At 30.7% G+C, this 25,161-nt stretch overlaps 3 protein-coding genes across 5 annotated transcripts; 1 reads left to right on the forward strand and 2 right to left on the reverse strand.

Annotated features, from left to right (window-relative positions):
• Window positions 1–566: 566 nt before the first annotated feature.
• LOC124497689 (uncharacterized) lies at window positions 567–4,741 on the reverse strand. The gene is made up of 3 exons (XM_075734031.1): window positions 4,701–4,741; window positions 3,358–4,585; window positions 567–3,286 (listed from the first exon to the last, which is right to left on the reverse strand). The coding sequence occupies exons 2-3, from the start codon at window positions 4,582–4,584 to the stop codon at window positions 1,175–1,177; spliced, it is 3,339 nt and encodes a 1,112-aa protein (XP_075590146.1). The 5' UTR covers window position 4,585; window positions 4,701–4,741; the 3' UTR covers window positions 567–1,174.
• Window positions 4,742–8,130: 3,389 nt separating this feature from the next.
• LOC124497878 (salivary peroxidase/catechol oxidase) lies at window positions 8,131–22,007 on the forward strand. Of its 3 annotated transcripts, none has more exons than XM_075734032.1 (8): window positions 8,131–9,372; window positions 17,540–18,466; window positions 18,534–18,985; window positions 19,092–19,265; window positions 19,461–19,766; window positions 20,299–20,766; window positions 20,828–21,437; window positions 21,519–22,007. In XM_075734032.1, the coding sequence occupies exons 2-8, from the start codon at window positions 17,673–17,675 to the stop codon at window positions 21,685–21,687; spliced, it is 2,973 nt and encodes a 990-aa protein (XP_075590147.1). In that variant the 5' UTR covers window positions 8,131–9,372; window positions 17,540–17,672; the 3' UTR covers window positions 21,688–22,007. The 3 variants fall into 3 exon arrangements, with proteins under 3 accessions (XP_075590147.1, XP_075590148.1, XP_075590149.1); XM_075734033.1 differs by having other exon boundaries at window positions 8,533–9,376; XM_075734034.1 differs by lacking the exon at window positions 8,131–9,372 and adding an exon at window positions 17,347–17,449.
• Window positions 22,008–23,712: 1,705 nt separating this feature from the next.
• On the reverse strand, window positions 23,713–24,296 carry LOC142597830 (uncharacterized). The gene has a single exon (XM_075734418.1). The coding sequence runs from the start codon at window positions 24,200–24,202 to the stop codon at window positions 23,858–23,860; it is 345 nt and encodes a 114-aa protein (XP_075590533.1). The 5' UTR covers window positions 24,203–24,296; the 3' UTR covers window positions 23,713–23,857.
• Window positions 24,297–25,161: the final 865 nt, after the last annotated feature.

Below are 25,161 nucleotides of genomic sequence, written 5' to 3' on the forward strand. Positions count from 1 at the left end.
GCTTACATTGATTGCGTTTGTTCATCCAATGATGGAAATTGTTTCAAAATTCGATAAAAAAAATTTTACCTGATCAATAATATATTTATGTTGGATTTATGGATGAAACGAACGAAATTGAAATTGAAATGATGATATGTGATTGACAAAATTTCATTCCAATGAAGCAAATCGAAGCAAAATAAAAAAAAAGGTCAAGGAAGAATCTTCTTCTAATTTATTTTCATTCGTTTGATTGTGAAATTGTGAATTGAATGATGATGAATGATGATCCATATGACTGGAAATAAAAATTGATTTACGGAGAAAGTAGAAAAAAAATCATTTGATTCAAAAAAAAGAGTGGATTAATGATGACGATTAGCGAAAAAAAAATAAATAAATAAACAAATCTCTGATTTCATGTCGAAAAATTTCCATTTTTCATCATCATCATCATCATCATCAACAATATATTAATTGACTTGAGAATAATGTGACATTTGTTGTACACACACGGGGTCAGTAGTAGTAGTGGTGAATATATGAAATTCAATCATCAAAAAAAAATGTCATATTATGGCGAATGAAAAATGTAATTTTTTTTTTCACTAAAATTATCCATCATCATTCATGATCATGAATAATCAACAAAATGATGATGAATGAACTGTGAAAAATTTCAGAATGAAATTGTAAACTTTTTTTTCATTATGGTAATCTCTTCACTTTGAGAATATAAACAAATTGACACACTGATGATTATGATGATGATGATGATGATGATGATGATAATCAAAGCTCATAATCTGGTTCACGTACCATGTTGTTCATCTGTTTATTTTGCATATGACCTCTCTCTCTAATACACACAAACACACTGGGGGGATTTATTTAAATAATAAAAAAAAATCATTTTTCATCAACAACAAACAAATAAAAAAAAACTTCTGTCTAGCCATACCCGGCTGCTACTACCGCACAATTTCGTTGTGGATGAATTTTAATGAATGAATGATAATGATGATGAGTTTGTGTTGCCATATTTCGAATGAATAAAATTTTCATGTTTTCACAAAAAAAATAAAGATGGCAATCATATCAGTTGTTTATTAAATGTGTGATTGATTTTTTTTTTGTTAAAAATTTGAAATTCAATTTTTGATTATGATTATTTTCTATCTAGATAGATGGCTTATGCTGATGCTGATGATGATGATGTTTTTACCACGTCGTTTGGCCTATTATTATTATTATTATTGTTGAGGATTTTCCTGTTATTCACTTTCTTTTTCTTCTTGTTGTTAATCATTAATTTTTTGCTAATTTCTTCTTCGTCTCCTTGTTGCGGCTCGACGATTATCTTGTTCTTCATCTTTTTTTTCATTTTTTTAGCCACACTTTTTTCTGTTATTGGCTTTTTTTTATTTGTTACTTTTTTCTGTTTCATCATCATCATTTTGTTTATTTTATTAACTGACCTTATTATTGCTGCTGTTGTAGATGTTGATGATGATGATGATGATGATGATGATGATAATGAATAACGGCTGTTTTTTTGATTATTATCACTATTTCGACCTTTTTTAATAATCGATGAGGTGATGGAAATAGTCGTTGGAAGTTGTTGTTTTTTGATACTTGCATTTGATAACGATTCCGACGATGATGATGATTCACTGTTTTCTTCAATCATTCGATTTCGTTTCGGAGCTTTTATTTTTCTTTTTTTCATTTTCATTTTTTTCGTTTGTTTTTTTCGTTTATTCATAATTTTCACTATTTCAACATCTTTAGCCTGACTAGATGATTCTTTTTTTGCTGGTGATGATGTTTCCAATGTAGTTTTAACTAATAAAGATAAAGATTTGATTTGACTAGCTAGTTTTGAATCGAATATTTTCGTATTAACAACACGTTTTCGAAGATTATATTTTTGAATCGTTTTTTCTTGCGGTTGTTTTTCTTCTCCAATATTATTCTTACGTTTTTTAATAATCTTTTTTTTAGCTGCTGAGACTTTTACTTTTTTATCACGATTATTACCACCAGTACCATTATCTTTGTGATAATCATCACCATCAGTATCTGCATTATCATCATCGCTAGTGCATTCGTAATCCGGATGTTGTTGCAGCAGTTGCTGTGGTGATTGTTGTTGTTCACATTCATTACTAATATCGAACATTTCAACTAATTGATCCACATAGGTGACATAATCAGCTACAGGTGTTTTTGGCTGAAACAATTGTCGTATTAATCCAGTGTAAATGGAAAAATGTTGCTTCTGTTTGGGACTACAATCATCATTATCATTCAACTGTAACAGTCGATTCGAATCGAACGATAATAATAATCGATTATTGTTTTTCTCCTCAGCATAATGATCATGATCATTGCTATCATTGTCATCGTCATCATTATGTGACAATCGATCATAATTATTTATTGATGTTGATAATGGTGGCGTTGTTGTTGTTCGATTTAAATTTTTTGATTGTAGACACGTTAATAGATCATTATCATTATCAACATCATCATCATCATTAGTATCGGATGAGGAAGGCAATATTGATGAATGAAAAGAGGTGGTGGTGGTGGTGGTGATGGAAGAGGAATATAACGATGAAGAGGACAACGAGGAACATGATTTAGTACTCATCATAACATTTAATTTGTCATTATTTTGATGTTGATGAAATGAGACAAGTTCATTATACATGTTTGTTGTTGTTGTTGTTGTTATCAAATCAAGACTTTTCGAACGTTTTCTATAAAATTCTTCTACTACTTGTTGCTCTTCATCTTCTTCTTCAGTTTCAGAATCAAATGAATTTTGTGAATCTTGAACAATTTCAATTCTTGGTTCTAATTTTTGGTCATCCTCTTCATCATCAACTTCTTTTTCTTCTTCATTTTCATACAAATCAATCGATTCAGATGTTTGTTGTTGCTGCTCATCATCATCATCATTCGTCGATGGTTGTGTATCAATTTCTTCAATTGGTTCGATTTGTAATTGAAAACTATTACTACTGCGACGGCGATGACAATTTTCTGCTGTTATAATAGGCGACTGACATTCATTCTTGATCAACGATTCGATTGATTTCGTTTCTAATGTCTTGATTGTCTTTGGATCTTCTTCATCATCGTCGTTGTTGATAATATCATTGTTACTATTGTCCTGTTCGTGTTGTTGTTTATTATCAATCGTTGATGTTGATGGAAATGATGGCTTTGTTATCCGTTCATCAATAACATCATTGATCTGAATTTCAAAAATTCCATCATTAGTTTCATGTGCCTAGAAATAAAATTCAAAAGAAAATGCATTGATTTGGGTGTCCAAAAATTTTTAAAAGAAAAATTTCATACTTTTACAACAATTTCACGTTGTTTTTGTCCCAAACCTAAAACGCCTGTTTGATCCATTATTCGAATTCGTTGCTGTTGTTGTTGTTGTTTGAATGTCGTTAAATTCGTTTTTCGTTCGTGATCAATTGTTGTTGGTGTTAAATTTAAATTCAATGTTAACAATGACATTGGTAATAATCTATTATTGTTGCATTGATCAGATTTCTTTGGTGTTTCATTATCATCACTGGGATCGATATCGAAATGTCCAGCAGTAGTAGTAGTAGTAGTAGACCATTTTCTTTTGTTATGCTGTGAAAATGGTGTTGATATTATCGATGATGGTGTTGCCATTACAAATATTGATGGCATTGATTCTGAATAGAATCGTTCATTGAATGATGACAACATTGTTTTCGATGATTGATCCATCATCAATGATGATTGTTGTTGCTGTTCTTGAACTTGTTGATCGTCATGATATTGCCATTTATCATCATTATTCATAGCATTATTTGTCACTTGTTGATTACTGCTATTTGTTGTTAAATTTTCATTTAATGATAACTGTTTTGGCCTATGTTGTTGTTGTTGTTGTTGTTGTTTCATATTGACGATTTCTGAGGCTTTCAACGATGTTGTAGCCACCAAATGATTTTTTCGTAATGTTTCAACACGTAATTCAAGCTTTTGTTGTTGTTGTTTTTGGATCATTTTGGATTTTGTTCCATTTCTTGTCAAACTTTTGTTCAACGATATCAACGACGTTGATGATGATGATGATGGTGATTTCATTGTTGCTGTTGTTCTTGGTGTTGATGTTGATGTTGTTGAATGTTGAATTTTATGTATTTCAAATATAAAATCGTGTCTTTTCATCTCTGTTGCTGTGGTGGTGGTGGTTCCAAATGTAATTCGATCCATATGTTTCAACAAAGTATCACCAAATATTTCCTGATCATTCACAAATGTCGGTTTCGTCATGCTAATTGGTTTCAATTCATTTGATTTTTCACCAGTATTTGGATCATGAAATTGATAAATTTCTGCTTGAATCATATCAACATTTGCTGGATCACGAATACGTAGATTTGCTGCAATGCCAGAACCAATTAATGTTCTACGATTAATAATCGGAAAAGCTTTTGTTGTTGTTGATGTTGATGATGAACATTTCCGTAATAGATACGAAAACCGATCCACAAGTGGTTTGCGCACCTGTTGATTTGTTGTTGAAGCTGATGACATTCTTGAATTTATTTTTTCGATTTCCAAATTAGCAAATACAATTCAAGAACGAACCGAAAAGAGAAAAAAAAATACAGATCATCAGTAATGGAAATTGAGAAATTTTTATATCAAACCCAAAACACTTGTTGATTCGTTAATTTGATTAAATCAGCGAACAATTTTTTATGATTGCCGGAAGTGGTGGTAAATTTTCTTTGCTCAAATTATTCATTTTCTTCACCACCTTTATTATGGTAATAACAAGACGACGATGATGACAACGACCAAGTGTTTGTGGTGGGAAAATTTCATCTCATCTCATTTCTCGGTGATGACCGTAGCCATCGAAATAATAATAATGATGATAATTATTATGGTGAAAATTCAAATTTAAATTTCTTGGAAAAATGAGGTAAAAAAAAAATTTCCATTCATCAAATCAAGATCATATCGGCACAATATTTCTTATATATACAGTTTTTCTTATATATATCGAGTTTGTTTTTGTTGTTCAATTCGATGTCGTCGTCGTCGTTCATATATGACATGACATGACACAAAGTTTTCGTTTTTTTTCCATCTTTTAATCTGAATCTTGATGGAAAATCACGTCTACTCATCATCATCATCATCATCATCATCACTATCGTTTGACTTTGAAACTATTTCCGTATTTAATTAACGGGTAATTATTTTTCAAAAAAATCAAATTCAATCGAATTCGATAAAAAAAAAATTACCATTCGAGTTAAAAACAACAACAACAACAAAAAACGACGAAAAGAGGAAGAAAGACATACATGATCAAGTTTTTTTTATTTCAAAATAAAAATTTTCAACAACAGGATCTTATATGATCGATTGATCCTGGATCGTGTTTGTGTTTGTGATTGCTTTTCGATTGGAAAAAAACATTTCGATTTTTATCAAGATCAAATGATGGAAATTATTTTCAAATTAATTGAATAAAAAATATTCGATTAGAGCCGATGAATGAAAATCAAAATCGATTGATTGAATCAACAACAACAACAACAACAACAGGAGGTCTCTATAGTTCGATCCACATAGATCAATCAAAAAAATTTTTTTATTTTTAAATTCTTTCATTTTGGATTTGATCCAGATAAGAGATTTGTGTGTGTGTGTGATATAAATTTATATATAAAAATACCATTAACACGATGTACGATCATCATCATAAGTAGGTGGCATCATTTTAAATCTGATTTAAATTTTCAGGAAAAAAAAAGTTAAATAATCTTTTGATGCAATATATATTGATGTGTTGTTTATTTTATTTTTTTTTTTCGTTTTTGTACACACGTTGCACACAATTTCGTTTTCTTCCTTATTATCACCATTTTAATCGACAAATTTTCTGATACCATTTTTATATACCATGGTCCATAGGGCACATCATTATCATCATTTTTCTGTTACTATGTCCACTAACCATTTTGGCAGCGATTTTCTTCAAAAAAAAATTCGTGGTCGTGGTAGCCCGAAGGATGGATCTATCTATGTATATGATATATATGTGTGTGTGTGTTGTGAAGATATGGATTTTGAAATAAACCATCCACAATACAGATACAGCAAACAGACAGACAAGCATCTAGACAAAATTATCAACATTCATAAATAATGGCGATGATGGTGATATGTTCGTGAATGAACGAATGAACGATCCTTTCCTCGAATGATGAAATCCCATCTGTTATCGTTATGGTTGAACATCATATGATTTTTGGAGCAAAAAAATCATCGTTATCTAAAAAAAAAATAGATTTTTGTTGCAATTAAAATAAAATGTAATGCAATTTCATTCGAAAATTGAATCTGATTTTCATCATCATCGATAAATTATTCGAAATGATCAATCAATCAATTGATGATCATCATGGTCAACAATAATATCATGGTTCATGGTTTTCGTTTTCAAATAAATCATCATCATTGATCACGACAATGAATAGTTGAAGTTTTGAATCATCAAAATCGGGAATTCAATTCGGAAAGCTGAAGATTCCAAATTCATAAATGTTTGTTTTGTGTGATTTGATATTTATTTGTTTTTCATTCATTGGCCAAATTGGTGTAAATAAAATCCTGTCTGTTTCCTGTCTTTGAAAATTTTTTTTTCTTGTTCATGATGATGATGATTACCACATGAAATAATGTGATGAATGATAATCATACATACAAGACAACTGTTATCGACACAAAAACAAAAATCATGATCATCATGATCTTTGATCTTATCTTTATGAGATTAAAGATTGAGAGAGATGGAGATGGATATGAGAGAAAGTTAAAAAATCAAAAGCAGTGGCCAAGAGTTTATGGACAACAACAACAATTTCATTTTGTCAAAAACGTGATTTCGAATAGAAGAAGAAGAAGAAAAAAAAAACGGATATTTTGTGGTTTGGTTGTTGTTGTTTGAAATGAAATTCGTAGATCAAATGTCTGAAATTTTTATTTGATAATAATAAATGTCGATGTCGATGATGATCCATATATTTCATAATGATCCAAAACTAAACATACTCACACACACGTACAAAAAACAAACAGGTGTCATCATCTTCATCATCAGATATTGTTCACCAATTAAAATAATGATGATGGTGATGATTTAAAATTTTGAAATTTTTTTTTTTGCTGTCTTACTTTTAAAAATGATGTCGATAGAGAAAAATTAAACATTCCATTTAGGAGGTTTGTCAATCGATTTACAATCATTTATACATTCATTTCGAACATCAACAACAACAAACAATCTTGTGGTTTGAATTTAATTTTAATTGACTTGTGTGTGTGTGTGTGTGTGATTTGTATTTATCACAAACATTTTTTTTCTCCTTAATTTTTTTCAGTTATTTGAATGGAATGAATCAAAATCAAAATTGGAATGGAATGGATTCGAATGAATAGACAAATTATAACACACACACAAACACAAACACAAATGACACATATAATAAATACATACATATACAGGTGTTCCAAAAAAAGGACACACACACACACATTAAACACATATACATACAGATGTCAGGTGTCGACAATTATAATTGTCTTTCTGTGCCATGTCACTTTAATCACGGTAATTTTTTGTTGTTGTTGTTGTTGTTGTTGTTGTATTGTGAGATCTTTGTCGGTTTTTGTTGTTGTTGTTGTTGTTGCTGCTGCTGATGCTGCTGTAGCAGAGTTTATCCATTCTTTGATTTTTGGTTTTGATTGTAGCAAATAAATAAAAAAAAATTTTCAAACGTTTATCTTTACATTTTTTTTTTCTATGTTGATAATGACAATGATGATGATGATGATGATGACAATCGGTGAATATAATTGTGTTGATGATGATGATAATTACGTCATTATCATCATCATCATCATCATCCAATTAAACAAGAAAAGAAATTTTGAATTAATTTTTTCCAATTAAATAATGTGTTAAAGAAATCAAAACAACAACAACAACAAACATTCGAATCATGATCAAATCACATTGACTATTGTAACCGATTCATGTCTGGTTGGATCAAAATATACATCTGTGTATTGTGTGGAATGGAATATTCATATTCACATTCGAGATCAACAAATAACAAATGATGACATTATCTCACCATTGTTTTTGCTGTTTGTTTGTTTGTCAATCATGATTATCATCACGCAAAAACATCTTTTGTTCTAAAAGCAAAAAAAATAGTTTTGTTTGTTTTGTCATTTATAATGATGATGATGATTTCTTTCTTTTTTTGTTTTCTTTCATTCAGAAGCCCTGATGATGGTCATGGCCATGGTCGTCGTGAAACGTTTTGGCTTTTTTTTTTTTTTGTTCGCTCCATTATTGTTCAATGGATAAAAAAAAACCAAATCCACATTTGTCCACCATTTTTTCCTTGTATTGGGATTTCAAGAAAATAAAAAAAAACAAAAAATCGAATGAATCAATGATGAAAAATGGCCAGTTAATTTTTTTTTTGTTATCCTATTTATTTGGATTAAGGAAAAAATAAACCATTGAACGGTTCCAATTTTTCCAATGGATCAACATGATCATCTGAAGAAATTGTCTCCAATTGATGATGACTCTCTCTCTCTCTTTTGTGATGATGGCGGTTCTGTGACTCTTTTTTTTCCCATCTTGTCTTGTTATATAATATGGTGCTGTGTGTGTGTGTGTGTGTGATTATAAATGAGAAAAATCTTGCTCGTGTTCCATCAATTATTGTTGCTGTTGTTGTTGTTGTATCGTTTATGTATTATACAACAAAAGAGAAACACGATGCCGATGATGATGATGATGATGATGACGATCAAGACACCAGAAAGAAATAACGAGAGAAGAGATCAACGTAGAAAAATCGTTTTTTTCCCCTTTTGAATTTTAAATCCATTCAGACATTCATTCATTCACCATCACCACCGCCACCACCACCATCATCATTATATCGTGTATGTTTCAGTGAACTGTTATTAATTTGTCCAATGTGATCCATCCATTAGGATCATCATTGTCATGTTTTCGACCAAAAAAAAATTGATCCAATTTTAATTACAAGTTTCAGTATCACCATTGCCGACAAAGTTGCATCAAGTGTTTGTTTTGTGAATTTATTTTTGTTCAATTCAAGAATTTATCACTCACTAAAAATGCTTTTACAACATCTTGTGTGGTTCATTCATCAAATGATCATCTATCTATGAATTTCCAGTATGGTCAATCGATAGACGATTCTGATTCGATTGAAATTCCAACCAAAAAAAAAAAAAATAAATCATCACTTAATGGTAGGTAGGTGTTTTTTTCGCTTTTTCTCACACTCACACACACCATATAATCAATGAGATTAGATCAGAAAATTTTCTTGTCGGATATGGCAAAAATTTTTTAGAATCATGTGATATTTTCCATATGTGTGTGTGTCACAATTTATTTATCATTATCATCGATGTGTTATGTAAATGAAAAAGAAAAAAAAATCTTGAATCAATCAAGATGTTGATCCATGATCTCGTGATGATGATCATCATATAATTCATCTACAACAACAAAACATAAAAAAAATTATGAATCATAATCATAATCATCATCATCATCATAAGTTGATTAAGTGATAGGTTCGAATCGAATATAAAAAAAAAATTTCCGTTTCTCGTTTATATTCAACAGGTATGTTTGTTATGAATGTCAAAAGACACACTTAACAAACTTGTTTTATTTCGTTTTATCTCATTCGATATATCGATTTTTTTTCTTTTTTAACCTGTTGTTTGATCATCATCATTTGAATAATTTCCATCATTCTCATCATCATCATCATATAATAATGATGATGATGATGATGATGAGAATATATGAATATTTTTTTTTTGATTGACAGATATTGTGAGAAGAAGAAAAATGATGTTTAATGTTCAGGTTTTCATTATTTTTTTTTCTTAAAATTTATGTTTTTTAAAAGGGTTAAACTGAAAACAGATCATTAAACATTATTTTTATGTTTTTTTTCTGTATTGGATAATAATTTAAATGTACACTAAACATCATCTAATCACATGATCATGAATGATGATACAGTGAACTTGTTTGTTTTATTATCATCGTATCCACACATTCGCATACACACACACACACTTGTTGCATAGATAATCTTATTTTTGGGAATGATGATGATGATGATGATATTTACATAATTTTTTTTTCATTTTTTTTTCTTCTGAAATCTTTCATCTCTCTATCTCTATCTCTTTTGTATGTTTTTTGTTTTATTTGATAAAAAGAGAGAGAGAGAGAGAGAGAGAGATGAACAAATTCGAATGAAAGAATGATTCATTCGTTTCAATAATTTTATCATTTTTTTTTCAAATTTTAGCTTCTTTTTTGTCTTTGACCTTGTTTTTTTTTCTCTTGTAAACACACGGAATCTATTGTTTTTTGTTGTTGTTGTTGTTGTTGTTGCTAATCAGAATCATTTGATCAATGAAAACAATAATATAACCTATATATAACACGTGTTATTTTCATGATTATGAAGATGATCCGATAATCGTCGTGGTCATCATCATCATCATCCATAATCATCATTTAATGACGAAGAAAAAAAAACAATTTTTTTTTCGAAAAATCATTTATCCATCACTGAAAATAAATTCAATTCAAATTGAATGAACGAACGAAATGAACTTTTTTTTTCTTCTTCTTCTTTTTCTGAATATAAAAATGAAACCATTTCATTTCATTTCATATTTTTTTTTCTTAAAAATTTGAGTGGAAAAAAAACCTTGAAATCGTTCAAAAATATAACAGTTTTTTGTTTTGTTTGTCATCATCATCATCATCATCATTGTACTAAGTAGTTGATTTGCAGTAGTGATTACCTTGAATACAATGTGTATATGTGTGTGTGTAATATACCCGTGTTATACCTGTATCCACAGTGGACGAAAAAATAAAAATATCGTCATCATGGAAAAATTTTTTTTTTTTGCTGTCGTTGAATACGTAAATCGAAACAATATATAAATCGATTTAAAGTGAACAAAAAAAAATCTGAATGATGGCTATTTATGTTTGTTTGTTTGTTTGTTTGTATTTTACATATGTGAAGAAAACAACGAGATATATAGTTGTTTGAATCTTCTTTTTTTTCATCATCATCATCATCACCATCATTATCATTTCAGCAGCAATTTTGATCCAAGAAAACAAAACAAAAAATTCGATGATGATGATGATGAAAATGCCATGGTATTTCGTTATTTATTGAAAGAAAGAAATTGTCCCATCATCAAAAATTATGCATGATGATGAAATTGGAGTATTTTTTTTGTTTTGTTTTGGTGGTGAATAAATTGTGTTGTTGTCGTTGTTGCACTGGTGCAAAGTATTGATAATTTTATCGTTTGGTTTCACTTGTCATGTTTTTTTTTATTTATCGATTTGATTGATCGATTGGTCGATTGATTGATTGATTGAGTGATTGATTGAGTGATTGGAGCATCTTTTCACATTAGCGATAATGTGTATTGTATTGTATTGTAACAACACTTGTTCTTTTGAATTTTTTTTTGTTTTTTTTTTTGCATAAATCGAGATGCATCAATTCGATCGATCGATCGATTATCGAGATTATCCATCCGGGAGATAAAAAGAGAGCATAATTTGTTGTTGTTGTTGTTGTTACAATATGAATTTGATTTTGTGTTCGACAATCAACTCGAATCAATCAATCAATCAATCAATCGAAATATCGAAACATTATGGAACAAGTCACCCACACACACACACACACACAAAAACAATTATTTGATTCTTGGATAGGAAACGCACATACAACATCATCATAAATAACTCAATGATGATGATGATTGTGTGCGATACATGACATCCTCGACGGCTTTTCTTTTCGTACCTTGTTCCAATTTTCAAACAACAAATGGAATCATTGGTTGGCTCCAATCCAATCCAATACAATCCAATTCCAATGAATATATAAATCCGATGAAAAATGGAAATTTCAGTTTTTCTTCTCTTTCATTCATTGGTGATGACCACGAATGGAATTTTTTGTTGTTGTTGTTGTTGTTGTGAATTTAATAAATTTTAAAATGAAAAAAATGTCTTGTTTGTCTAATGCAAACAATCGAAACGATTCATTTTGTCGTTGTTGTCATTGTAATGCGTGGGAGTCCTTGATTGTTTCCAATAAACCAAACAACAACAAAACGACAACAACAACAACAACAACAACAATGGAAAAAAGTCAATAATTCAATTGAATTTTTTTTTCATCATCACTGGACACCCTGGCCATGTATAAATGGATTTTTTATCCAATTTTTTTTTTAGATTTTCGTTTTCGTTTTCTTTACAATTTTTACCATTGCTCTCGTTATTTTTTTTCGTTTCCGTATCGTTTGTCATAATCATCATCATCATCATCAAGAGAAAAGAAAATGGTCCAATTGGAAAGCATTGAATGATTGAGATGTGCATTTGTGTGTGTGTGTGTGTATGACGGTGAATAAAATGAAAATGAAAATGAAAAACTTCGGGTGAAATCCATTATGTTTGTTGGCTAGCCATTCAAATACATTATATTCGTTTTATCTGAGATTCAGATGTAGAGAGAGAGAGTATTTAAAGAGTTAATTAGTCTGTGATACACACACACACACACTATACACGTGTATGAATGAATGAATGAAAACGAACAAGAAATCCATTACCTACACACACACACACAGTGAGATTCAATTCCGGGCCGGTAATTTTTTTTTTGTTTTTGTTTTTTTTCATTGTAATCATCATTGAGAAAACAATACAATGTGTAATGATAATTATGAATGGCCCATAACCATTTTGGATGAAAAAAAACCCATAAGTTGCATATTTAAAATTGATTAAAATTAATGTATAGCATCATATTTATTGGCATTCATCCAAATGTAAAAAAAACGATGCTGATGATCTATTTTTACGATGAAAAAAAAACAAAAAAAAAAATTTCAAAACTCAAGAGATGCCTACATTTATTTTTTTTTTTGGAATTTTTTTTTCAAATTTGAAACAAATCATCATCATCATCATTAATGATCGTGATGTGATCTGATATGATCATCATCACATCTCTCTCTCTGTCTGTGTGTGTGCTTGAAATGAGCATTTTTTTTTGTTTTGTTTCATTTTCACCGATGATGATAATGATGATTGTGATGAAACAACAAAATGGAACATAATGTCCATATGCACACACACAGGTAAAACACATTAAAAAATTGTTACAACACAAACAATGAAAATTGTTTTCTTCTGTCAAGTTAACCTGTTGGTGTAATTTTTTTTTTGTTTGGTTTTTGTTTTGTTTTTTTTTTTGGTGATTGTTCCTGGAACAAACATCTTATGAAATCATAATAATTTCTTCATATTCACACTAAAAAAAATTGAACAATTTTTAACCCCTGATTGACGATGATTATGATTATGATTATGATGATGATACATAGTCAGTCATACATGATTGATTCGAGTTGATGGCCATTCATTAAGATAATAATCAACAATAATGATCAATAATGAAAAAAAATTGATCCAGTAGAAAATGAAAAAAAAGGTTAATTTTGTCCAATTTTGTTTTGGTGATGGTCAGTAATTTGTTTGTTTCCACCATGTAGAATAAATGTTTCAATTTTTCTTGGAAATTTTGATTGAATTCAAAATTTTTGGCTTAAAGCAAAATGTAAAGAAAAAAAAATGATTGCTCATTTCCTGGCTATAAATTATCTAGTTGCTTGTTTTTTGTTGTTTGTTTGTGAATGGCTCCTAATTTGAAATTTTTTTTTTATTCTTTGTTTTGTTTTGTTTTGTTCACATTATATTCGTAAAAAATGAATGACAAACAACACACAATGCAAAACAATTACACAATTCCTAGATCCAATTTTCCTTCTTTTATCGTCGTTATTTGATCGATTATCGATCAAATAAATGTATGTGATCATTATGATCTGGCTAATGATGATGATAATGACATTAATTATATCATATTAAACATCTGTTTAATCTCTTGGTTATCTTTCTGTTCAACTATGGAAAAAAAAGTGAAATTTTTTTTCTTCAAAATTTCACTTTTTTTCCTTTTAAAAAAATTTTTTTTGTTCGCTGTGAAAATCAATTGTCAACAAACAACGACAATGTCCGTGTGAACCGATGTAAATTATTATTATTATCATTTCACACCCGTTTTTGTGGTGGTGGTGGTGGTGTGAAAATGAAATTTTGTAATCTTAAAAAATGCCCAATTTCAAATCATCATCATCATGTCCCTATATTTATGAATCACCTTGTGCAACACACACACACAAACACATGTTGATTGTTGGGTTTTTTTCACTTGATCCAATGATCATATGGCTGAAACTCATTTTTTTTTTGTTGCTGAATTCAATTTGATTCAATTAAATTTAATTTAATTTTGATTCAAAAAAAAAAAATTCAATTTGTTTTTGCTTCCAGAAAGAAGAAGAAAAAAAATCACTTTCACTTTCATCATCAATGATCAATTGTGATATTTTTTTTATGTTTTTCAATTCAACCAAGACAAGAAAAAAAATTTTTTTTTTCTGTGAGAGACAAAAATACCACAATATTCAAAAAAAAAAAAAAAAATTTTTGGATTTTTGTATGTGTGTGTTGCACAAGTTTTTTTTTATTTTATTTTGTTGATCATCAATACAGTAAGGCGCCGCTTAATGCAGGAGTCACCTATGCGAATTCATCATCATTACATCATTCTGCACATTTTTTTTTTTTTTTGGTGTAAACAAAAATGATAAGCTTTGATCACTTGACCATTATGATGATGATGATGATGATGATGATCCATAAAAATATTTCAACATTTTTAAGTAATCAAAAAATCAATAAATCATTGATCACAACGCACACACAGAGTCATTGAAGATTGATCGTTTTGATGAATCTGTTGGATTATCCTTTATCATCATCATCATCCACTTCCCATTAAATTACACATTGATGCAGATGAGAAGGCCATCAACACGACGACCACCACCACCACCACATGAGGCCAATGTCAAGACTAATGTTGATCCAAAAAGGACTCTTTTGTTTTTTTATTTCTGTGAACATCATCATCATATTGAATAACCGGCAAATGTAAAATGTCCATTTTTTTCCATTTAAAGCGCTGTTCTTTCAATTAACAAACTGATGCTGGAACTTTTTTGAAATAAAAAAAAAATTCTCATCAACATTCAAAGCTGATTAAATGAAATTGCTATAGCCATTTGTGTGTGTGTGTCATTTTTGGTCATCAAGCACGATCTATTAAAAAAAAAAATCCCAATACAACAACAACAACAAAAAAATGTGTCATTGAGACTTTTAGATTTTCATTTTCTTCTACATTAGATACATTTCTATCGTGACATTCAATAGGCCCCCATACATTCATCATTATCACATCATCATCAACATCATCAACGTTATCATCGTTATCAATTGCATTGACATTGTCCTTTGAAGAAAAAAAAAGGAGCAAAAAAAAAATTTTGAAATTCCCGAAAAAATGAAATCAAAATCAAAATGAACATTTTACACACACGCAGCAGCAGCAGTAGCTTGATCCATTTTTTTTTGATTGAAAACAAAAATTTTAAGAAAAAAAACACATTCCATATCAATCCGTTGAAAATTACATTTATTGATTGATTGATTTGTTGTTTATTTTCTAATTAATTTTTTTTTTCGTTTTTTTTCTACATTTTCAATGTACACAAAATTACATCACATCATATCATTTGTGCGTGTGTATGTATATGTTTCGAGAGATTTAGATCATCAATGATTTATTTATTCAACTGGCCGCCACCATCATCATCATCATCATAATGATCAACAGCAGCAACAACAACATAACATTCGTGATGATGATGATGATGATTAAAGTCAAATCTAAGAACTGGGGGGAGGGGGAAATAATGTTCATCCATTACGTAATCATCATCACTCTGAATTTTAAATTCAAGCAGGTTTTAGTGTTGATAACGTTGTTTATGAACAACACCACGTTTATTTTGATTCGAAAATTCATTTTTTTTGCCATCGAATCATCATATATCGTTGCTTGTTGTTGTTGTTGTTGTCTTTTTCTTTCCAAAATATAAATTTGTTAACAAAACAAACTATTATATCACGACGACGACGACGATGACAACAAATGGATTGGTAGAAAGAAAGAAAGAAAAAAATTTGACACCTGATGATAATGAAAAAAAAAACAAAAGACAAAAGAAAAGAAAAAAAAATTCAATTATCAATTTTGAACTTTTCACAAACACACAACTACTATAACACATGTGGTATGTTTTAGTGGTGACAATTTTCATTCCCACACACACACACACACACACACACAGAGTTTTGTTAATGATTATTGTTCATCATCATTGTCGTTGACACTTTTTTTTTGGTTTCTCTAAATGAAATTCAATTCATTCATTTCATTTAGAGAAACAAAAAAAAAACAAATGAATCATCAGGTGGTCATTGCACATTAACATTGTGTGAATGTTTGTTTTGTTTCATACATCTTTTCATTCATCATTTATTTATCTACATATTTCACATGTGTTGTGGTTATTTATCTGTGTCCAATTATCAGATGATCAGTCACATAGTTACACAGGGCAAATCAAATCAAAGTATAATGCAAAAAGATTAAAGCATCCATACATATATGGATGATGGAATGGTTTTAGAATTTCAATCTTTTTTTCTCTAAAATTCCTTTTTCCGCATGGAATTTTGTTATTTTTTCCCCCCCATCTAATCAGATGAAATTCAGCCAACAGACACATACACACGATAATAATTGTGATATTGTTTGCATGTTCTAAATATGATTGATTGATTGATTGAAAATGACATTCATCATCATCATGATCATCATCAATATCAATATATATATGAACATGAATCAATTGAAATTCAATTGTGTGTTGTAGTAGTAATAGTCAATTGTTCATGTTTTGTTTCCATTCAATCAAAATTTGTAATAAAATCATTCCTTTATTGAACAATAAGTGTGTGTATAGGTCAATTTTCATTTTCATTTTCATTTCATTTTGTTTGTTTGTTCAATTGATTTATATATGTGCATCACCATCATCATGATGATGATCATAATCACAATATAAATAAACAAACAAACAAATGGAAAATCTTTGAAATTCTTTGACTTTGAATTTAATTTCTATTAGTACATCGAGAGCAAGAGAGAATTGATGTTCTCTTTGAACTTTCATTTTTTGTTTGTTTTGTTTTGTTTTGTTACAATTCACGGTGTGATTAAATAGATGATGATGATGAAACAAGATCCTCACTAATCATATTTTTTTTCGTTCTCTTTTTGTTTTCTTTTTCAAAAAACAGAATTTTCAATTGTTCCATACACACACACACACACACTAAGTTCATAGCAATCATTGGTGGTCGTTTTTGATTTTTTTTTTGACTTTAAATCGTAAATCTTCATTTTGAGAATCAAGTAGTCTTCGACATAATAATGAATCGATATTATCATCATCATCATGGTGATTGTTCATCAAGAACAATGGCAACAATTCTGGCAACAACAACAACGACGACGATGACGACGACATTATCAAATATTATCGATACGGTTATAATGCCCATATTATTATCATATAGAAAAATGATTACTTTAAATTATAGTCGATTATCAACAACAGCAAATGTAACAGAAAAATTTTCCAATGATTCTCATAATCAAATTACCGGTGTAATACATGAAAATTTTCATAAAATGTCTTTATTATCATCAAATACGATATCATCATCAAATTTGAAAATGCAAAAATTTTCATCATCATGGATTATTCGTACAGCAATCATTCTGATGATGATGATGATGGCATCAATAATACAGGCATCATCATCATCATTAGAAAATTATTTCAATGATGATACTGGTACTTCGATAATGGCACGGCCATCACCATATTCACCAGATTATCATCCAGAATGTGACATAATATTACCAGCTTCATATTCATTTATGAATAATTTAGAAGAAATGACTGAATTATCACCACCACTACCAACACAACCACAATCGTTACCACCGGTTATTAATCTAGATGTTAATGATAATTATCCACCACCACCACCATCATCATCATCATATTATTATCCCAATGATAATGATGCATTAACAAATGCCGAGCTAATATTGACCAATCCTAATCATCATCATGGTGCATTAGGTGGTATTTCATTCCGGTCTTCAGCATCAACAATGCATCCAATTTTGCAAAAATATTTGTCTGCTATTACTGGGTAAGTGTGTTTTGCAATCATGTTTCTGTGCTAAATTTCTTTTTTCTGCCCAAATCCATTTTTCAAGCAACAATCATCATATAACAAAACGTTCCACGCCATATATGATGACCGGTGGTGGTGGTAATATCTGTCTAAATTATCAGGATATTAATCAAGCAATACAATCGGCAAAAATGTCACTGGGCATGTTTAGTATACCACAGGAAAATAATCATTTATCATCCGATTATCCTAAACCAGAACATGTAGCAAAAGTTGGTGAATTATTAGTGAAAGCATCGGAAATTCTTGCACGTTCATATGGCTTGAGTAAAGAAGCCATTGTTTATGGTTTACCAAGGATCGATACAACCAATACAATTATACGTGATATGTGTCCATCGATAATGAAACCAGTGAAATGTGAATCAAATAAATATCGTACTCTCAGTGGTATGTGCAATAATCTTGAATATCCAAGCTGGGGTTCAACACGTTCAGCAATGTTACGTTATATGCCACCTGATTATGCTGATGGTAAGAAAAAGAAGAAAAAAAATTACGAAAAAAAATCATCAAAAAAAAATTCACTACTGTCGCCTACACATAAATAATGATGCTATTGTTTTGTTTTTATTCGTAGGATTATCGTCACCAAGAATGGCTAAAAGTGGCCAACCATTGCCACCACCACGTGTTGTTTCATTTGTATTGCATCAGGCTGATGAAAATGATTATGATACTGAAGTAACCTATTTGGTTATTGCATGGGGCCAGATGGTTGATCATGATTTAACATTTGCTTCAATGCCAAAAGGTTTGTGTTTCTTTTTTTTCCATAATACAAGTCACTATATTAATTAATAATAATGTTGGAGGTGGTGCATTACATAATTATTCATTTTCACCCTTTTTTTGTTCGTAAAATAATCTCCATTTCCTAATTCATGTTCATTGTCATTTTTTTTTTAATCGGCTTTTGTTTTTATTTTCTCCTTACCACTCTCATCAGATAAAAATGATCAATCAATTAAATGCTGTAAATATGCACCACAACAACGACATCCAAATTGTTATCCAATACAAATGCCAAATGATGATCCATATTATAAATTTTATCCAAGAAAATGTATGGATTTTGTTCGATCAACGGCCGGTGTGAAACCAAATTGTCCATTAGGTCCACGACATCAGATAAATGTTGTGTCATCATTTTTGGACGCTGATTGTATATATGGTGGTGCCATTTCCACTACAAAACGTATACGTGAATTTAATGGTGGCCGATTGAAATCGACAAAAGTCTACAGACAAATGGGTATGTGTGTGTGTGTGTGTGTGTGTGTGTATGTGATTAAAACTTGAAAAAAAATTGAAATCGAATGAAAGAGGAAAAAAATCAATTTCAATGAAAAAAAAATCATTTTTTTCTTCTTCTTCATGATGAAATGAAATGACCTCATAAATCTGACTTTCATTTTCATTCTTATTCAAAGAGTTGAAAGTTTTTTTTTATATTTTGATCCAGTTTAGAAAATTGCAACAACAGCAACAAAAACAACCACAACAGTACCACCAAATAGTCTGTAGTAACCTCAGGATTTCTTCATTTCTTCATTTCTTCATTTTTTTTTTATTATCTCCTAGAAATTACTTTTTTTTCAAAGATTTTTTTTCTTCTTTTTCTTCTTCTACTTACATTTACGTTTGTACGAACGACGCTAATTTGATTAAGTTGGCCACAAGTTTATGTTTCATGTTTCAGATGAAAATATGAAAAAAACAATTGATTTTGATCCATAAAAAAGACTCAATTCTTCCTTGTTCCTTCTTTTTTTTTCTTGATTCAGGTCTTAAAGATTTATTACCAGCTAAAACAAAAAATCCTGATCAAGGATGTGAACGTAGTGGACGTACATCGAATTCTTATTGTTTCGATACAGGTGATACACGTTCCAATGTACAATTGCAGCTTACGGTTTTACACACCATATGGCTACGACATCATAATCAAATTGCCGATGTTTTGAGTGAAATTAATCCACATTGGTCGGATGAAAAATTATTCCAAGAAACACGTCGTATAATATCGGCAATGATACAACATATTACATATAATGAATTTTTACCGATTGTTGTTGGTCGTCAAACAATGACAAAATATGGATTAAATCTACAAAAATTTGGCTATTATCATGGTTATGATGCAAAAATTAATCCCGGCATTCGTGTTGAATTTCAAGCAGCCGCTTTTCGTTTTGGACATTCAATAGTTCCGGATACAGTGGATCGATTTAATAAATTTCATCAGAAAATTGGTATGTCAATTTAGGAAACATTTTTTTTCATCAGACAATCATTTGATGTGTTGAAAAACAGATTCAGTTCGTCTTGCATCGGTATTACGGCAACCATTTAGCCTTTATCATCCTGGTGTAATGGATTCATTCATTTTTGGTATGGTCAATCAACCTGCTTATCGTGTTGATGTTACAATGGCCAATGAAATTACAAATCATCTGTTTCAAAAACCTGGTGAACAATTTGGTCTTGATTTAGCGGCTATAAATATTTTACGTGGACGTGAAATGGGTGTACCTGGTTATAATTATATGCGTGAATATTGTGGTATGCAACGTATCAAACATTTTACCGATCTTTATGGCATAGTTCATAATGAAACTGTTCGACGTTATATGGAACTTTATGAACATGTGGATGATATTGATTTCTGGTCGGCTGGTATAGCGGAATTTCCATTAATGGGTGCTATGGTTGGACCTACATTTGCATGTATTATTGCCGAACAATTTGCTCAAATACGTAAAGGTGATCGTTTTTGGTATGAAAATGGCCATGGTACAACGAAATTTTCAATGGATCAATTGTCTGAAATTCGGAAAACAAAATTAGCCCGTATCCTATGTGAAGCGGCTGATGATATGGAAAGTATACAGCTTTATCCATTATTGGCAGCACATTCTACATCGTAAGTTTTGTTTACTTTTTTTTTTTGTTAGAATTGATTTTTGAATTTTTTTTTTATTTTGTCTGTCCAAAATCTAAACAGAAATCCACGTGTCAATTGTGCCGATCTACCTGAAATGGATCTAACATCATGGCGTGAATCATATCTACCATATGACAATAATGTTGGTAATGGTAATATCGCTGTCATGAATACAATAATCGATGATTATAAAGCTAAATCGAAAGCTAAAGCTAAAGCAAAAGCATAAAACATACACACACACAAGATGTGATGATGACAATGTATCGTTTCATCGATCATCAAAAAAAAACAACAACGATCGTCTTCTTCATTTATTATTATTATCATCGATCATCATTCATTATTTTGTGTTTTTTTTCAATTTTATTTTATTTCATCATTGAAATTTTTTTGTTGTTGTTGTTGCTTATATTTTATTATTATTAATTGTTGCTATTTTTTTTTGTTTATTTATCTAATTTATTTTTCATTTTTTGAAATTTTTAACCCATTTTTCGTTGATGATGATTATAAAAAATAATAAATTTATCTTCGAGAAAAAAAAAACAACTTAATAGTACCACAATACGACAGATGGCGGTACAAACATCAGTTGTTGATTAGTTGGACTTGGATTTGACGAGTAGATGAGATTCAGTTAGATTTTTGCCAAATTTATCATCATTATATCTATTTTTTATTGATTCTTGTCCATCCACCTCTGGGGATTCTGTTGAATTTTTGATGTACTTTATTATAATCAGACAATCGAACCATTCATTTTCCACATTCGTTCCACATTTGATCCAATATTATTTGCAATATATCAATAATTTGTTGCCAAGTTCTTGTTCACCACTTTCTTGACTATTGACAGTAGCGGCGCCACTGTCACCGATTGTGTGTTGGATTTTCACACAATTGATTGTTCTCTCTCGAGCCTCCGTTTTGGATTGCAATTAAATCTATTTGTTCGGAGTTCGGAATATCAATTTGATTTTGAATAGGCGTCATGTCATTCGTTTCTTCATTTTGAACTGCAGTTCCATGGCGAGAATGTTGATACGATTGCATCAAACAAAACCAAAAAACACAAAATAAAGACACACAACATTCATCACCAGCACAACCATACATTGAAAAAAATCCTAGCGGGAAAAAAGTGCAAACTTTGTACAGCAACAGTAAGGCAGGGGATGGAAAAGTGTCCGTAAAATGCGTGGCTTACATAGACTTTTTTCCCCATTTTTTTCCGTGTACCGTTGTTCAACGGCTATTTCGACAATTAATATACTGATAAATAATAAATTTTAAAAAATGGTCTATTTTAGAGTGTACACTCGAAAAATGGTGTGTATTTTTAGAGTGTAGCAAAAAAATTTCGCCTCTTTTGCCGTGACCCGGATTCGAGCCGGGGTTATTGCGGCACTGTGAATTGAACAACACAACATATCATAGTTGAATGTTTGCTTCCCCCCACAACGCAAGGTACTAACCACTATACGATCACGGCGGCGGGTAAACCTAACCTCACCAATACGACCACGGCGGGCTAGATGGAGTAGTCCAATGTTTCAATCGCATGTACATGTCGAATGCCAACCACGATTATTTCTGATAATGGTACAAATTTGAAAAGGTTGAGCCGTATGCTACAAGAAGCTATGAAATTATTGAAACACGAGTTCCATTGGCGTGTATACGACCACGGCGGGCTAGATGGAATAAATTTTCGATTTCAGTGTTTTGAACGTTGATAATCGTCAACGAAATGTGAAAGTAAGGCTCCGACCCAAAATAGAGGCGTACTCGCCAGATTATCCACTATTACAATACTTGGTTTTGAATACTTACTTATTATCGTCTTTCATCTTGTGAATGATATTTTTCTTTTCTATATGGTCAGAAATCAATTCGTGATTGTGTGTGATTGATTTTGAATTGGGGGATTCTGTTATAACCCCATTTAATATATTTTAAAAATTTTCTTTCAAAAATCAAAATTTATTATTTATTATAGTGTGACTTAATGTACAGCTGGTCATTTTGTAACAAATAAAAAAGTTTTTCAAATTTTTTGTCGAAACAAAAAGGACAAAATAACAATGACAAGACAGTGTTTGCTGGGGGAGTAAGTTCAAATGTTGCTGTTTATAACCGCAACAACAGAAATGTCGCTGCGAACAGTTCTCGAAAGCTCTACGCACGAAAATCATACCACATTTTCGTTGTTGTCAACACTTTTACACTCTTTAGCGCTGTACCACTGTTTCTTTCTGTGGTTTGATTTTCGTGTGTCCACAAGTAGTACGATTAGTGAAAATCCGTTTACGATTCGATCAAATATAAATCGTTTACAAGAGAATGTTTTCAATAATTGAATATCGTTCATGATCTTCATGACCTTTCGTTTAAATTCATCTGGCAGTTCGTCGTATCCACGCCTGATGAATCAATAGTAAATTGGTGGCCAACACCAAACCAAAAGGATCATATATCGATGCGACATAGCTGACTAAATATCGTTTTGTCAATGCTTTATTTTCGTCCCAATCAGGTATCATTACACGAAGACTGTTGTAATCATCATCTGTCCAATCCATACCCAATACTTTAGATTCTGCTAGGTTATCGTTCCATAATTGATTCAATCCGTGATTTGACGATCTCCATTTGCGTAACTTCATCGATGCTTCGTCCAACATTTGTGAACATTGTGCTGTTGGAAAGCTGTCCACTGTTGTTGCATTACGTGCATACATTTCTGGACCTCCAACTCTTCCAACTTGTTTTTCAATTCTGTAAATTTTCCACTCCACAAAGATTTAGTTTTTAAATCGATTAATTGGATTTCAAAAGATCCAATATCAACTCCAAATATCAACTCCAAATGACTCAATATGGATTTCGTTGATATTTGTATTGAGAGGATTCACTATGAATGTCAGAGTGATCTTGTTCTTGGTTCTGAATTGTTCAAATCTTTCAGCAAATTCATCTTTAATTTAGCCGCTAGACGATAGACCAAATGGCAGACGATTGAAACGATAGCACATTAATTTATCATCATCCAAATTCAACCATAAAAATTTCACGTAGTCACGATGTTCTTTGTTGATTTCGATATTATGAAAGGCTGATTGAATATCACTGATTACACCGATTGGTTTCATACGATCATGGCGCGCTGATAGAAAGAAAATAGCGACCATCATCGGATAACATAGGAAAAAAATCGGTCGTCCAATGTTTCAATCTTCCTCATGAAAGGGTCAATAACGCATTTTCACCATATTCAGGTTGCTAATTCCACCACCACTTCCGCCACTAGAGCCATACACGCCGCTTTTCTTCAAATCGCTCTTCAAACAATTGCTATATACACCCAAACATCACAGACACACACACACACACACACAGTGCTGATTTCTATATCAACCAAAATGATCAAAAAAAGGATGCAGTCTCTGTGTTTTTTTTTGCCCGATTTTTTTTTTTTTTTTTTTGGTATTGGATCACATCAAGTGTAAACCGAACAAAAAAAAGAGGATGCTCACTACTGCCTACTTTACCAATAATAGCATTCGAGTTGATGATTATAGAGCAAACACAACCAAAGAAAGATGGATGCAAGAAAAAAAAACCAGAGAGAATATATTCCACTACACACACACACACACTAACTTTGTTTACATTCGAAAATTTGACATGAACCAAACAA

The sequence above is a fragment of the Dermatophagoides farinae genome, chromosome 9 (assembly GCF_024713945.1).
Source record: "Dermatophagoides farinae isolate YC_2012a chromosome 9, ASM2471394v1, whole genome shotgun sequence".
NCBI classification, from domain to species: Eukaryota; Metazoa; Arthropoda; class Arachnida; order Sarcoptiformes; family Pyroglyphidae; genus Dermatophagoides; species Dermatophagoides farinae.